Here is an 18,169-nt window from a genome sequence, read left to right as displayed (position 1 = left end):
ATTCAAGGGTAGCGGGTCCTTCACGAGCCGAAGCAGCGCAGCTAATTACCATATACCGTAAGAAAATATATGTACCTCTACAGACACCAATAATTCGATCTCACGATTGTACATGGAACATAGAAACGGTTCCCGAACAAATCACCTCCGAACGAGTGTGTTTCAAAAAACTTCACCGTCGTCACTACATTAGTATCTTATTTTTTTTGTTCTTTTATAAAGCTTTACTTTGCCGGTTAATTAACGGATATCTCGTCGATTCCCCGTAAAAAACCCTGCAGTACAGCAGCCTTTGCGCCAATTATCCTCGAGAGCTCTTTTTTTTTCCCCGTCGCGAACGCTAAACAGTAGTAAGTCGAATCGAACACATTGCGAGGTGCGGGGGTTGGTTCTCTTTTTTTTCTTTTTTTTTTTGTTCTTTTTATATATCGTTCGGCAACAATTTTGGTTTTAGCAGCTCTCTCGCGGTCACGCTCTTTTGTGATATCGTCCCGAATCGGTATGGCAGTGACTAGGAATCACTGGGGGAAACGTAACTTACTGCAGAGTTAATGACGATCGTCGCGTCACTACCACGAGTTACACAACTCCTTAGATTTATACGACGCTACATGTGTACGTTCGAAAAAAGGATCTGTGCTACCAGCGATATCGAAATCTATATCGAAAGAGTACGGTCTCATTCGTGTCGAGTGAACTCGCGATCGAAGGATCGGTCGATGGTCGCGGATCCTTCGATCTCCCAACTTCTTCACGGCGCGCACCGAACGACGTTTTCTTCTTTCCTCTCTTTTTTTCTAATTTCTCCTTTCATCATTTGTTTCGTGCTACCTCAAGCGATGATCAACGATCGTGATAAAATGTCTAAATCGAATATGAACCGAGTGTCTCCGGATCATATTCGCTGTTGGTTCATTTACGCGATAATTTCGATTTTTTAAATTACAAGTCCCGGATTTCGTTCGGTAAATATAAACGACGGGATTTTTCGCGCGTTCCTCGGCGTGTAATATATTTTTATACGTCTCTGCGACATTCGGTGGAGTTTGTGCTTTTTCTGAAATTATATATTATAATTAAACGTGGTTGCAAAAACACGTCGTAGTGCGGACCGCCAAGAAAGTAACTCCCCTTACGCTTTGTGCTTCCCCTTGTACCTCTCTCTCTCTCTCTCTCTCTCTCAAAGCCTATCACCGTATACTTGAAATATTAAACTCTTATCATTTCCAGATGCATAAGCGAGCATAAACTTCTTATTCCGGAGAACACGTCCCCTCTTTCTTCCCGATTCTCCCTCCTTCTCTCTCTCTCTCTCTTCGTCACGAATCGCATTTAATTAGATCATATTTATAATCCATTAAAGCAACTCCGCCTGTTCGCGGCGATAATTTCATGTTATTGAGCGCGAAACTCATCACATCGCGTTATTTATTTCGCTCGGACGCCGTAGAAAATGGTCTCGCTTATCTACGTGGAAACGGTTAAGGTATGCTCTCGCAGACTCGATGAGTAATGTAAGCAGTAATAACACACGTGGAAGTCGTCCATTACGTTGAACGTCGATATCGCCCGAAGCAATAGTAACGCCGCGTGCATATTCAGCGGGCGAAAAGATTCGACGAACAACAAAAGTGTCACGGAGTTTGCGTGGTCAAAAATGGACTTTTATGTGTGCGTGTGTATATGTTAATTAATTATTTCAATCCCACAATTGAATTATCGAGCGATGCGAATTAAAGAACGGGTGGTTCGAGAGAACGAGTCCAACGATTGCATTTTTTTTATTTGCATTCACCGCGTCGCTTAAAAAAAAGATAAAGAAAAAGGAAAGAAAAACAACCGACTATCGCTTTGCGACAATGTCGACGTCCACTGTCTAATTTGCAGTAAACGTACGGTTAGATCATTAGATCATCGTTCTAACCGCTGGATCTAAGCTGGGAGATCAGAGAGTGATCCGATTTCGACAGAAAACGAATTGCTATCGCAGGTCGTGGTGAATAATTGCCAATCAACCGTCGGAATTCGGATTTTCAGGCAAATTACATTCAAGTATCTGCATCGTCGTTGTCGGGCAACTAGTTGCGATCGCGCGTACGGCGACCGGATTAGTAACATTGTATCCACCTTCGTTACACAACTTCGATCAACCATTTATTGCAAACGCGTCTCACGCTCGTGCCGTCGTCGGCACATTAGATAACACTGACCATATATAATTACGAACGAGTAGCAAAAATATTGCCATTTCCTTGTCTCGATAAAGATATCTGAAAGTGGAGAGAGGCGCGAATACATTTCCTCTCAATTATCTAATTCAACGTTGATACTTCGCGGAAAGAAAGACGTCAATTTAGGAAATGTGTTCCGCCGGCGGAACGAGAAAAGTAACTGACATTTATTATCATTGTATTCGCCTCGCGTGGAAACTCCTTCTTTCTCTCTCTCTCTCTCTCTCTCTCTTTCTCTCCCTCTCGAAGGAATATGCTCGAGGAGTTTTTCTTCGATAAGAAGCATGCTCTATCTTCCTACGTTGTTTTTCGAGATCGAAAGAAACGTTAAAGCGACTGAATTAAATATATATCGTACAATGAAACACCCGACTGTCTCGGCTCCGAGTACACTTCGTTCACGCGTCTCGAGATTGCAACTGCAATTGTGTGATCCTCGTGAAACTCCTGCCGTGGCCCGTCGCGAATCTGTTGTGCAAGCTATTTCGTCGCGATGCAAAACTGTTGAGTTCCGTTTAAAACGTTCACTGTACATGGCTTCTCCTCGGCCGATCGAAGTGAATCGCGCGAAACGAGTCCCTCGCCCTTCGATCGCGAATATTGGGGCGATAACACGTGGCGAACAATGTGCTCATCGTTTTCGCGAATAAGACTAACAACACGAGAGCACACGTAGAACATGCGAAGGGAGCCGATCGAACGCAATAATCATGATTTCAATCGAATTCTCTCGTTGGGATCCTCTAGGGCTTAATTGATCGTGTCGAACGAGATAAATTACGTTTCTTGTTACGTAACGACTCCTTTGCATCCTTTAAACATACAATTGCTCACGTAACTGCAAAACATACTTCGTCACATCCCATCTACGAAATTAAAAAACGACGAACATATACGATGAACTATTCTTTCTTTCTTTTTTCCTTTGCTAGTACGCGCGAGTTTAGCGAAAGCCTCATTCACGATCATGACGACGATTAATATTCATTACTCATTGCTCATGACCACGCACACAAAAAGGGACAATTAAATGGCGATGAAATTCGATGCAGGACAAAGAACATGCAACTATCGCTATATATTATCATTGCAATACATTTATAAAAATATGCTTCTAGATGTTATTTAACGTTACAAAAAGATCTGAACACAATAGGCAATATATCATATCGCATTACAACGAAATATTAGTAGATATGTAACATTAACCTAAAGCGTTGAACTCGACAATCCAATCTGAAAATTTACACACATGTCGTAAAAAATATCTTTGTATTCTCCGTTGAACGGGAGTTCTCCCCACTATGATGATGAGCAAAGCGGAAATAGTCGGGGAAATGGAGTTCCAGCTGTCGTGCGCGAAGAATAAATTTCACGGAGTGACGCGCGATAAGTTATCAATTGACACAAGGAGAAACAACACTTGCGAGCGAAAAACAAAAGAAGAGAGTAAAAAATTATTGTTAAAACTATTATTCCAGTTGATGACGGGCGACTGTTCTTTAGTAAAATCATAAACATAATGGAGTTATGTAAATCATGTAAATTACGCGGATCATTATAACATATATATATAGATATATATGAATATGTATATATATGTATATATATTTATGCATATAACTAGTCAATAATCCTATATGTTACATATACAATTAGTAACATGTGTGAGATCTGAGAGCACGACTTCAAACTCAATCAACAAGCGGGAAACGCACATTTTACTATGATTTTTTGGTTCTCGATTAACGAAATCTAAAAGTATCGGTGCCGGCAAAGACACATCGGGTATGCTAACGTCACGGGGCACGCGTTAAAGCTACTGTGTGTGTGTGTGTGTGTGTGTGTGTGTTACAACTTACAAAAATAAAGTAGAAGAGATATACGTTCGGCGGAAAGAGATACGTATGACGAATAAGAGTAGTTTTCCCAGTTTCTAAGTACCGCTGTAATTGTAAGTGTTCATCCTGAATAAACTACGCGATTTTCTTCGACGTGCGCACTCCGAGCGACAAACGCGCGCGCGCGCGTGTGTGTGTGTGTGTGTGTGTGTGACCCGATACACACTGCAAAGTTTGTGCGCGGCGAAATACTTTGTTGATTGCACACAGAGTCTCGAGAAGCGTTAATGGTGTTAATGACAATAGCGAAGGCAGACGAACAATAATATGACACGAACGAACAAGATGAGGAACAATTGACGACGTGTTTAATAAGAGAGGATATGCACTTCACATCACAGTACCACGGGCTAAAAAAAGACATTAAAAGCGACACCGTCCCCGTAATGAGTTGTACAACAGCTGTATTTGATCAATTCATTCGATTTTAATAGCAATCTTCTAAACGGTAAATACATTGCGACACGCGTCGTCAGCGGAATAAATTCGCCGAGAAACGCGTCATGTCTGTGAAATATGTCTTAAATAATCATAATAGTATAAAGTGTAAACATGTAAATCGTACATCGCATCTCGTTACATAAAACAGGAAAACGTAAAGTTAAAAAAGAAAGAGGAGCGCAGCTGTTACGTGATGTAACAAAATCTGGGGGACTATATAAACTCGACCGAATTAGAAATTAACGAAGAGGTCGCGGTTATACCTGCAAAAAATTATAATTTATTTCGCCACACACACGTGTAAATTTTGATTGCCGCGCTTGAATTTGATCCGATGCGTTCACGCATTGCAGTTATAATTAAATAACGACATTACTACATCGATTCGTTAGAGACTAAAAAAGTAAATTCTACTTAGTGACCTGAAAATAAACGACTAATTTATTAAAAAAACAAAAAAAAGAAAAAAAAAGAAAAAAATAAGCGGATTATAAAATTCCCTTTTCGCGCTTTCTTACATTTCTTTCCGTTCACAATCACGTTTTATACAATTCAATTATCAGAATTAACCGGAAAATCATCGAAGCCGGCAATCTCGCTATTGACATTTTATCCCTAGTTTCAAAAGTAAAAACACCTTCGGTATTATTGGTTTGCGATAAATTTCATTCGCGGATTCGCGTTAAAGCGCTAAATGTTCCGCCGTATTCGCTCATTGTTTTCCAATGCAACTCTCTGTAGAGACTCATATAATAAGGCACACTTCTTTCTGCCTGTGAGAAGGCACTGAAATATAACGTCTATACTTACGTATAGTCAATTGCATTGCATACATGTAAATCATGCAAAGGAGAGAGATCAATTCGAAACGAGATACTATTTGATCGCGGATTATCATGTGTATATGTGTGTATGTGTGCGCGCGTGTGCATCGAGATTTGTACAATTTCACAATTCTCGCGAATTCACAGATTTTCTAATACCACCAGAACACAATCCTTTACGCTACTTTTTTTGTTGGTTCTTTCTCGACTCCAGACTCGCAAATATACACGGTCAACCGTAAAAAATAAATTTTGCCCTTCTCTCGCGCTTTTCCATTTGTTGTGCAGTTTTGTTTCTCTCTTTCTCAAATGTTCATTACTTTCGCGATGAGATACAACCGCGGCTCTTTCGAATCGAGGTTCCCTGAGACCTTTGATTTTATTTCCTCTAATTCTAATACTCGAGAAAATTGAACGGAGGACTGCATATCGAGTGTAAATGACAATTCTTCGTTCGACGAAAAAAAAACGCTTCTCTATCTGTCTTATTTCCCCTTTTTCCCCTTTTTCAACGCGAGTACGTCTACGATATTCTGCCGTTGGAAAGAAAAGTGCCTCTCGAAAATCGTAAGAAACCAATTTAGTTTAATGTACGTTCTCCTCTTAGCATAACAATATCCTACGCGAAATCGACAACGGGTCAGAGATGTGACAATGAGATTAAAAATAATACAAATTGACTTAAAAATTTCTCGCGGGCAAACGTTAAACGTCGTCCGATTCGCACCCTCCCGGGTCAACTAAATCTACGTTCACTTCCGGGGGATGGACACACGATGAGGACAGTCCTGCAGCTTCGTCCGCTTGCGTCTCTTCCGTGTATCGCCTGTCCTGTGTTGCGCGCAGTTCGAAACGGACCGCTGAGGATGCTCGAAACGTATTCAGAGTCCCGTGTGCACCCACTCTCCCGCGGCAGCAGGACGTTCGCGCCACCTTGGACGGCGGTTGCATTGTCTCGACGCTCGTGTCACGGTCGTGCGGTCGTTTATGCGGCAGATTCGATCTTTTCTCCGCCGCCGCCGTCGTCGTCGTCGCCATCGACGACGATAACGACGACGTGGCAATCGGTCGCTGATGCGTCCTACGAGGGAAACGTTTTAGGAATGGTGATGGTAGGAAAAAGGAAGACGGTGCTAGTACCCATACTCCATCGCATTTTGTGTGTCTCTCATTGTTGCATAAACAAAGACCTGCCTTAACGGAAAAATTGTGAACACTGTCGCGACACGCACCGGTCTTGCCGACCGATTGACTCGAACGTCAATCGATCGACTCGCGAGAAAAGAAAGTATTGCGAAGACGAACTCATCGTTTCTCTCTCTCTCTCTCTCTCTCTCTTTCTGAAGCAATCCCTTGTGTATCCTTCACGAATTCGCGCGTAATGGGGGAGGAAGATGAACAACTGTACTAACGTATAATTTTCGGATGCGAAAATATCGTTTTCCTTAAATAGAGATGTTGACGCAGCGCTTAAACTGCGGCAAAGGAGTCGTTAGTCGTGGAGAAGATGCGCCGGATCGGTGCAGACACGTCTCTCCAGCAACGCGCAGTATAGCCCGGTGCATCGACAGGAGGGGCTTGAGCGCACGCGCTGCTCTAATTCCTCATTATTTTTACATGTTTTCGAATATCACAACACACGAACACACCTGCGGCGCTCGGAAGAAAGAACGAGGGCGAGAGAATCTCGAAACGGGGGAAACATGACCGGCCGTGTACTCCTATATCGCGTTCTCCCTCCCTCCCTCCCTCCCTTCCTCCCTCTCTCTCTCTCTCTCCCTCTCCATGTAGCTGGTTCGTCGTACGATTGCTAACATTCTCGTTTCGGTTTACGGTCGCTTCTCAATCACACAGAAACGCATCGTAGATACACACAACGATGACGCACTGACCCGATCGATGCCAGAATCGCCGGGCATTACGAGCGATTACGAGAATCGACGTCGCGTCGACCGACGAATGTATATAATAACCCGTAAATACCAGGGATGGTCCTCTCTCTCTCTCTATCTCCTTATCATTTTCTCTCCCTCTTCTCACATCCTTCCTTTCTCTTCCCTCCGCTCTCTCCTCGGAGAGAGAAGAATCAGACTCCGTGCGCGCAGAGACCGCGGATTACGTCGTCCGTGCCGGCGCGTCCGTTGCGCGCGGACGGGCGCATCATCGTGATCGTGGTAATTGAACGCAGCAAACGGATTAACGGAACAACAACTCAATGGAGCTCGGACAACGGATCATTAGACATCATCGTGGCCGAAAGCGTCCCTCGGTGCGCTCGGCGAGGACCGCTCACCCTCAACGGAGAAGCGCGCGACGCACCCCCGCGCGATTCTCCCTTTTCACTCTCGCCGAGCCGAGGCCCGAGTCGGCCGTCGGGCGTACGCGCACTTAACAACGACCACCTCATCGTCGGAAGTTCGACGTACGTACGACGAACGACGAGAGCGACGGCGGCGACGACGGTGACGGCTACGAGCTTCGTCGCCGCCGTCACCGGAAGTGAGGCTCGGAGTCTCGGGTGTAAGCATCTATTTGGTAGGACGAGCGATCGGGTCTTACAGGGAATCGAGATTAAGGATATGGGTACGGATGGTAAAATATTTGGTTACAACTCCATGTCCTGGGCCTCGTCCTCACTGAAGTCGCTCATCGAGGACTCGCTGTCGGAGGACATCCCGTTTCCGGTGCCGCCGTTCTCCTGGTCCCTCAGCGCCTCCTCCGTCGCGTACTTCCTGACGTAATCTGCCGAGAAGCAAGTCGAACAGGAAATCGCAACGACTCGAGATGACACACTGTAGGCGCGCGAGCAAGCAACGCACGCGAGTCGATGTTAATTCGCTCCGAGTGATATAGACCGATCGGCGGCGATCGTGAAAGTCGCGTAATAATCCGCCACTTTAATATCGAAGCGTTATCATTATTATTATTATAAAGCCATTTAACAATTATATCACACCACGGGGGGGATCTATTAGCTTGCGTGACGGCTGTGATAATAGAAAGAGGGGAGTAAAAGTCATGGAACGTCACATTACATGACATAATTTGTAAATATGTACGTAGTTATTCACTTTGTATTCATGACACATTTAATTACATTTAATGAAAATTATTAAATTTTAACATGGTTTTATATTAATAATCAAAATATTAATTTCTATGTATTTATTCTTTTAAAGATACAATTTTTACTAATCAAAATTATAAAGTAAATTAATTTGATATTATACCTAAATATTATTTGTATTTTAGAAAAAGATAATAGCAGTCTGATAATTATTACCTAAAATATGGTTATAAGTTATTTTTTCCTTTCTTATTCTCGTCGGCGGGGTAATTTTACACGTCACACAATATTGGAAGGGAACAAATACTTTGTGACAAAATGTGACAAAGGCGAAGCGAAGGAGTTAAAATACCCTAATTTCGTGTGACGTAATTGTTGAATGGCTTATTTTTATTATTTTTGTCACTATGAAGTCGAAAATACTCACCCGCTACCTTTTTCTTGTACTCTTCAGGTTTGTGAAGGTACATCGCGGCAGCGTCGCCGTTCAGGGGGTCGATAGGATTGGGATATGTTAACAATTGGGGCAGGAAAGACTCGAAAATATTCGACAAGTCTGAAACAAGAAGGAAACACTTTCGTTAATAATCAGCTTGCAATTTCCCGACTCTTCTTTGTGTATCACAAAAACGAAAAGGCCTGTGCTTTTTAATAATATAATCACACACTTGCCCAACTATTCGCGGAAAATTTACGCTCCCAATTTATCATTGATTTCAGCGTACAGTATCAAAGAATCTAGCGATACCCAATGACGTTATAACGAATCGCAGAGAAATACATATATAGTTCGCTCGGTGAAATGAGGACAGACACCGCAAATCCGGTAAGGTGATTCTTCAAAAAATGCTGGATTAATTTGCACGTCCTATAAAGCACGGTTAAGCAAACGGCCAAGCGAAAGCCGTGCAAGGTACTTTAACGCGTTATTTAAAGGGCTTTGTCGAGCGGTTTTACGAGGCCAAACTAATACGTACCGTAAAGGGCTGTCCAAGCCTGGTTTATAACGTCTAGACACACGGTGCCTGAGACTTCGTCAATGTTAGGATGGTAGACCTTGTTCATGAAGCCGATTGAAGGAGACTTGAACGGATAATGCTCCGGCAGGTGAACCCTCACCTTCCATATGCCACCCTCGTAAGGCGCTGCAAACGATTGGACAAAACTATTAATTATTGCAATCAAATACCATCGATCACTACCGTTAACGACGCAACGGAGCGCATCCGCGATACTTCAGGTGCCGCGGCTCGATTTAACGCGAGGCAGGTACTCTCGGTGAATGTGTCTTCGTCGAAGCCGATCGACGATGGCACGCAAAAATGAGTATCCTTAATCCGTTTTTCTTCTCGTCCGAAATTCAGAGTTCGCGCATCCGCGTGAAACTGAGTATACATTGAATGAACGAACAAGGAACGAACAGCAAATGCAAACTGTTATCGTCGCTGCAATTTAGAAAATATATATTCCATTGCAAATCCAAATAAAATGTTTCGAATCGATTTGCTCATAAGGTTTATTAAAGATAATGCTTTATTAAAGAAAATCCGTGCGCGTTTAGACGCGAAAATACACATTTATATTGCACATTCGCTGTTCGTCCGTGGTTTGTTCGCTCAGTACATATCCACTTTAATATGGACGAGCATAATAATTTACGGTAATAATCCGAGTTGGCTGCATTAAAGCATTGTTAATTAATTATGATCGTGAATTATTCGAGAAAATATGAGTAGCACATAATGACCGAAACATAGTCCGCTTGTTAACTCGACTATGCCCCAACTCTGAAACGCGTCGACCGACTCATCACCACCACCTCGAGCGTCGAGAAACCCGTGACGAAGGTCACTTCTTTGTGCTTCAGTGGAACAATATTTAATATATAATGAGATAAATTTCTTTTATTGGAAACGAAATATTCTTTTCCGCAAGTAATACTACTTTTCCCATCAAACAACATAGTTTACTTTAATGAAACAACATTTTTATTTAAAACAATGGGTATTTGATATTATGTTATTTACATTACGAACAAACCCAAGTCAAGCAACCATATATACTAAATCCAATAAAACCTGTTTTTCTGTGTAGGATACTCTAAAATGGCAAAACTTCATGCGTTAAAGCCATTACGCCGGTCTGTGATATACAGCGGGATGAACAACCGGAAAACAACGTCGATACGACGTTCTCGTCGTCCGGATAAAATTTGCGCTTCGACGTGCATATCGGCAATCGCACCTCCGCAATCATTCCTCATCGCGCATCGCCCGCATCGTGCACATCCACCTCTCCTAGCCCGGCAAAACCGAGCGTTTTAGTCTCGGCCGCGATTCTTGGCCGACGCGATCGCACGTATACAGTTATCAACTATATGCTATTGGACAGTCTCTCTCTCGCGCGCGCTATCTCGTAATTTGCGATAGATCCGAGAAACTGGAACGTCCAACGGTAAAGCCGCGGGCACACGCTCCTCTCGAAGTGCCTCTTTCGTCGTTCCCGAGGAGAGAATAATGTTCGCGTGCGAGCGAGAAGGAAGATCCTCGTCTATTGTCGTTGGAGAACCCCGTCGAAACGCGGCCTGCTCTCTCTGCGGGGTCGGAAAGTTCGCTAAGAGCTTCCTACCCTGCTCGCGCTGAGCTTCGCGCAATGAGCGCGGACGATGGTATCTCGCAACAGTGTGGCGAGAGAACTCTCTTTATATTTAAAGAGCTTCCCTCCTCCTCTATTCTGCCTTATATAAATTACTGTCCATTTGCGAGGACGCACTTTCCCAAATGACCAAATTTCCCTACCCTATTTATAAGCAGCTAAAATTGTAAACTGCGAGCGAACAAGACCACCTAAGAGTAAGTAAAAGTACAAGTCGGATCGTCCAGATTATAAAGATGAAAAGATTTCTTGGGATTTAATAAGATTTCTTTGATTGAAACAAATTTGTCTTTTGGAATAAACAAGCAAACGAATGTTTGATTCAACGAATAAGATTTTTTGTTTTCAAACAATATAAATACCTTTACGTCAAATAACATTTTTTTTCTGTATTTTCATTCAAACATTACAACGATTGTTACAAACAATAAATTATTTGTAATATTATGTTAGTAAAATATTAAACATTTTGTTTCGTAGGATAATAATATTGTGTGTGTGTGTGTGTGTGTGTGTGTGCGCGCGCGCGCGCGCGTGCTTATTATGTATATATATACACAATATATATGTAATGGAATAATTTGTCCTACCGTTTTCTCAATCTTCGTTTAGCAACAGTCGAGAATAAAAAGAAAATTGATCATACTTGACCTCTTGAATTATTGTGATAAAAAACCTCTGTACTATCTTTATTTTTAAATCATATATCAAATTTTCATCTTCATTCTTCTTAAAACATACTTCGTGAGGGTTGAATCATTCTTGTATATAAATACCACTTAACTTTAAATTTAATAGATATACGCAATTAATATTATATATAGATATCACAATTTTTTATCAATTTTTAGGAAATCGAATTCTAGTCCGATTATTTCAGTAAATTGACTCTAGTTATTCCGATTCAAGATCGATAAAAAAATTGATATTTTCTAAAAGATTGCCCATCACTAGTTGTCGATCGATTGCTCGTCAATTCGCAAGGATCGCAGAAACGCCTCCGCGACGAATTTGTTGCTCATGCGAAACCGGCAACATGAGTTCGGAAAAGACAACGAACGCAATTCGACTGTGACGTATCTCGTCACGGCGAATTGTCAAAGTAAGTTGGAGTTGCTTTTGTCGCTAGCAACACCTTTGTGCCATGGTTAATTGCAAGAACGACAGACGGATGGATTAATAATCGGCGAAGCGCCGTGCGCGACGTAGTAATCAGACCGCGAATACAAAAACGAGATTAATTTCAACGGCGGAAAACGCGAATCGTGCGTGCGACGAGCGTACGCGATGAATTAATCGAATCGAAAGAAATATAGAAACTGATTTAAATTTCCTTCGCGATAGATTCATCGCGTTCGCGGCTATTTAATTATTCGATAGAAATTGTAACGGTGATGCATTGCCCCGCGCCAAATTTCGGGCGCGCGGTTGTATATCGTGGATACTAAAAAATTAAGCCGGGCCCAGGAGTGCATTTCAATTCCCATTTCGACCAAGAGCCGCAGTCCGGGTCGGAATAAGACAAATTTCTACGTGTATGAAATTCCGCTTCAAATTTGAACAATGAATTATTTAAAGTGTCATTTTCCATGTTGACTCAATTTCCTCTTCGAGACTCGGCTCTCTCTCTCTCTCTCCCGACATCCGCCTTTTTATAATTTATATTTTTCGTTGGGATTTTTCGTGATGAAAGAGAGAAAGAGAGAGAGAGAGGGAAAGGGGAGAAACTGCTCGACTTTCCATGTCTGACACTTGAATAAACAAACGTCGTTAATCAACGTATTTAAATGCATCTACGATATCATGGCATTATTGCTATGGCATGGTACCATTAATAACGCAGTGATCATTATGAAATACGATGCATTTATACATAAAATATCTCTCTCCTTCTCTCTCTTTTTTTTCTCGACGCAATAGTGAGATGCGAATCCGCAATTATATTTAAAGAGTAAATATGCGTGTATTTACACATGTATTCGCGCTCTCCTTCCGGCAGTCACGCCCGGCTGACTTTTGCTTCCGAAATGCGCGACGTGCACGTGCGTGAGAGCGCAAAAGTCCGCGCGCACGAGCTAATCAGAAACGTGATCCACCTGTGCGCGTGGACGCACGCATACACGCTCACGTTCCTACTGTTGCCGCAACGGATTCACGGTGAAAGTATCGATACCCACGCGCGAGCCCAACGCCTCGCGCACTACGTAAACACGAACGTTTTGTTCAAGTCCGATGGACGGCTTTAACCCTGTAATTTTCTCAATTACAGCTCGTATAATCGATCCTTAATGTTCTGGAATTCTGTTTCCTTTTATCTTCTTTTATGGAAAGTTCCTCGTTTACGATCGATGATCAATCTCGAGGAAGCAAACTTTTGGATTCTGACTTCCCGTGCTGGAGAACGCATTATCTCTAGCGATCGAAATATACTATTTAAAAATTGCGTGTTCGGCGCGAGAAAGGCGGCTCGCGAGCTCGAAATTGACTAATTCCGTCATTCTCCGACGCTATAACTTCTACCTTCGCGCGAGATCCATCACTTCTCGGTCGGATGCGCTCGTACATGGAAGAAATACTGTTATATAAACAGAATTAGAATAAAGTTTCTTGATTCGATAGCAAGATTGTTAAAATTAATACACGAAATATCTGAGGTAGTATTTTTCGCAACATAATAAATGGAGAAACATTGCTAACTAACAATTGAGTCTGCATAGTAATTAACAATAAGAGTCTTCAGGATATTTGAATTTATAATAACTCTGAGAATATTCGGCACATGTGTCGTTACATGCTGAATAATTTAACCCCTCCCGCAATAATATATTAATATTGATAATTTAATATTCAAATATGAACAATAACATCTATGCTTTTCTCCTAAAGGCTCGTTAATTTTTTCGTTTGGTTAACATTAATACATCTCTTTGGTTAACATTAATACATACACATTATTCCAATCAACCCAATAACTTTAATTTTAATAGCTCAATTAGTTACAGTAATTTTGAATCAGGATGATTTATTCCAATTACGGCGCTATCGATCAATTCTATCGTCATAACAACATTTCTCTCGATACGTACACGCGAAAAAAATCAGCGGGTATTCGCCTTGGCGCGGCTAAACTCGCTGGACGTGCATGCTATTCTTCATGCTTGCTCGCGTGAAATTTTGCGTTTGCTCGATCGATATTCGTGTCGACCACGCTCGCGATTCTGTTCTCTTCAGTTCGAGAGACTGCGGTTTCCGCGTGCTCGTGTAATCGATTGCGGGTGATGCGATCACGAATGCGATCACGAATACCCGAACGATACTCGAGACAGTCGCACGGACACCGCTAATAAAAATCAATCACACAGGTAAACGGACGAGAGTGCACGTTCCTAGGTGCGACTGAAAAATCGAAGGGATATAAATTTTCGACGTGTCCACGTTGCGTGCGCTCTCGCGTCCGTCCCTCCAGTGCGCGGTTAATTCCCACCCGAAGAAGTATTACAATCACGCGCGCGTACCAACGTAAAAATGGCAAACAAGGCACTCCATTTCCGCTCGTCGCGATGAATATGTAACATTGTTTGAATCTGGGCCACACAATGCACATTTATACGTTATCTGTCGTCGCGTGTGCGCGCCCGTACGACAGTTTGCGAGCAAAAGCTCCCGTGTACAAACGCGATATTTCGCCTGTTTAACCGCCGTAATGGCGCTAATCCGCTTCTTTCATTTTTTTTCAACGAGCTTAACTTTAACGGAACCTGGCTCGTTATCGCGACACTGTCCCGACGAAAAAATGCATAAAATGTCGACAATTCTGTTATGAGCCGGACGGCTTTCGACGCGAAAAATTGAAGTTCGGAGACAACCCAGATAGGCATGCGTGAATTTTGCAGCAATTTTATCAGTCGATTTTTAAAGACTGCATCCCTTATGAACGTATCATACGGCTTATGTTTATCATATGAAATGACGAAACAGAGGCACGAAAAGAATGATCAGAATTTACTCCACATAATGTCATGCAAAATGCAATATAAAAGTCAGAGCGTAACTTTCAATAAATCTGCTACTGCGTCAATGTAAAATTCATATTATTGTGTAATGCAAATTTAACGAATTCAATTATATGCAAATGTAATGAATACAGTATATTCGCTTCATAAATGTCATTTAAAACATGCACGCAGCATAGAGATATTACTTTTAACGCAATTCAAAAAAAAATTGTAAAGTTCCCATCATCGATTGTCATCGTCGTGATGATCACCGAAATCCAAACCAAAAAATTTATCCAAGGCGCGCAAAAATTGCCGGATGGATCGTCGTCGTCGACGAAAACCTCGCGACGCATTAAAGCCGGCGACGCGTTTAAAAGCGCGAGTGTTTTTCACGGCGTGCTCCTCGACCCGACCTTCGCTCTAGCCAGATATTCGCGGTTTGCGACCCTCGTCATCGAAAGAGGGTTTGCTCGCGCGTGCAGATGCAGCGGATGCAAATGCAGTTCGATATACCGCGCGAAGGAGTCCGCCGCCTGACCTATTGACCCACTTCCCCGCGCTTCCGTGTACACACTTTGTCACTGTGACAGAAAACCGGGATACACAGTGCGCGCTCCCAGGAGCTTCCATTTGCGCGCGAGCGCGTCGAAGCGACGGCGGCGACGACGATGGCGGTGGCTTCGCGGTTTCGGTTGAAATGGATCGCGACCCCCTCCTCCCCGCTGTGCAATTACGTAAATGGTCGCGGCGATATGCGCCCTTGGATAATATAGTCATGTCGACGAGCGAAAAGAGCGCGTTTGCAAAGCTAACAAGCTGCCTCGCTGAGGGATACGGTGCGTTCTGGCAAGGAAGGAAACGGGCAGAAGATACGTACGTGTGTGTCTGTGTGTATGAGCGCACATAATCGAAATGTCACAAATATAGCGCACGAGACGTTTCCGCTAATCCCGATGAACTACCAGATCGAAACTTGGATCAACATTGCCTCCCCGAAACGGTCGAGTTAAGCCGATCAATTCGGAATTCAGGATGACCTAATAGTCGAGATCCGGATCGAACATCTTTACGCTCGCAGCTCGCATACGATATATCTCGGATTTCGTGTGTTTTAGGAAGAGAAGGATTAACATTTAGAGACTCAAGTAAACGATTGTAAGGCCCTTTGATTAAAATCAAACAATATAATATAATGTGATCTTTGATTTAAATCAAACAATACAGTGGTGAAGGACGATAAGAGCCAATTGCGGGTCTAATTTGCATTTATTTCAAATATACTGTACATGCTGTGCACACAAACCATTTATATTATCGGTATAAATATTTTACATCTGCATGCACAGTACACGAGGAAAAATATTATTTGCACTGCGAAGGAAAGCAATTAATCAATTTATTTTTCTTCTTTTAAATAATGATTATCTTGAGTAAAGAATATTTTTTCTTGATAATTGTATTAAAATATACAAATTACAAGAAAAGTTCCTTATCGCATACCCCAAAGAAAAATATATTCTCTTTTCAAGAATATTATAACCTTTACCGAAGAAGAGCTAATTAACTCGGTTTACTTATTCCAATTAATCAAATTTAACTCTTCTTCAATAAAGTTGATATTTTTGGAAAGAAAATAAATTCTTCTTTTATGTAAGCGATAATGAGTTTTCCTGATATTTGCGACGTGCGAGTATATATTTTAATATCATTATCAAGAAGATATTTTTTTTTCATAACCATTACTCAAAAGAAAAACAAAAATATACTAAATAATTGCTTTTCTTCGCGGTACAATACTTCGCGGTATCTTTCTCTGCGTACATTTGAAACAAATGAAAAATAATCGTCAATTGGCTTTCATCGCCCTTCAAAATGTAATGGGGTCGAAACGATCGACGTAGTTAGAGGAAGCTGTTTTGATCGAAGATACAACTAAACGATAAAGAGACTTGGAGCAAGGCTTCCCCTGAAAGGATCAAATTGACTCCTCGGCCATTACTGATAACGGCGCAAGTACCGCAGTATAAATTCACAGCGGCAGCTGCCTGGCGGCAAGTTTCCGCTGATGGGGCATTTTGGCAATTACCCGAGTGAACGCCGAGCGAGCACGTCCCGTTTTCCGCGGGACGGGAAGACGGATGGTCGTGAAACATAGAAAAAAGGAAATAGGCGGCGGCGGCGGCGTCTGCCGTAATCGTGATGAGAGCGTTACCGCAACGACTAATTTCATTCTGTTAAAAATTCTTATCCCTTTCTCCTCCCGCGAAAGAGACTCGCGAATTTTCGCGAATAGACGCGTCGAACTCGCGACGACCGAACGTGATCCCGCGCCGCGATTGTCGACAAATCGCGTTGAAACGCGTAAGCCCGGGCGAGCCCGCATTTAATCCGACGTTGTTCCACTTAATTCGCCCGATCAACAATTCATTCGCGATCGGTTATACTGGATTACGGAGGTCGGTCCCTAACGCGCGATATAATTTGCACTGTGACGCGCGCAAGCGCGACCCTCGGCTCTCCCGCATGGAAACTAGGTCGCTCAGGACTATCCGAAAGATCCGACGGGCTTTTTGCATCCGGCGATCTGTCTAGCCGACTACGACAGGCGTCTCACCTCGGTCGCTGACTCTCTTCACACACACCATTCGCATTCGCCGGTCGAAATGAGGAAGGTAAATAACTGCGTCTGCCCGAGAGCGTAATTCTCGCGGCGAAAATTGTTTCGCGCGTGAATGAACAAACAGATCCGAAGGCTCCGATAAATGATTCCGGGACCAATAGCGAGTGTGTGAATAACGGAGTTATCGCTTACACCTGATTCCTAACAGATCTACCGTAAATCCACAACGCGCGCTATCTATTCGTCCTGTATTTTTCGCCCGAGCGCGAGGATGCAGCCCCGTCGAGTCGGTTTTTCGCACGTGTTCACTGCGCGCGTGCTTGGCGCAATTGATTTCTAAGTTGCGCGCGAATTAAACAAATTTGCCATCTGACTGTTTAATCCTAATATAACATTATTATTTATTATTGAAAAAAAAGACGCGTGATCACG

General features: G+C 42.7%; 1 protein-coding gene across 3 annotated transcripts in view; it reads right to left on the bottom strand.

Annotated features, from left to right (window-relative positions):
- Positions 1 to 200: 200 nt before the first annotated feature.
- The window catches only part of LOC106750772 (ubiquitin-conjugating enzyme E2 H), a 48,106-nt gene continuing 30,137 nt past the window's right edge, over positions 201 to 18,169 (bottom strand). For all 3 annotated transcript variants that reach the window (XM_014631332.1, XM_014631331.1, XM_014631333.1), the window contains exons 4-6: positions 9,442 to 9,609; positions 8,892 to 9,020; positions 201 to 8,139 (exon numbers count right to left, since the gene is read on the bottom strand). In XM_014631332.1, the coding sequence (XP_014486818.1) occupies positions 8,003 to 8,139; positions 8,892 to 9,020; positions 9,442 to 9,609 (434 nt within the window). In that variant the 3' untranslated portion in view covers positions 201 to 8,002. The remainder of the gene's footprint in view (positions 8,140 to 8,891; positions 9,021 to 9,441; positions 9,610 to 18,169) is intronic.

This window comes from Dinoponera quadriceps, unplaced genomic scaffold, assembly GCF_001313825.1.
Source record: "Dinoponera quadriceps isolate SergipeBrazil2010 unplaced genomic scaffold, ASM131382v1 scaffold5021, whole genome shotgun sequence".
Lineage (NCBI taxonomy): Eukaryota > Metazoa > Arthropoda > Insecta > Hymenoptera > Formicidae > Dinoponera > Dinoponera quadriceps.
Note: the sequence above shows the minus strand (reverse complement) of the source record. Positions and strands in the feature narration are given on the sequence as shown.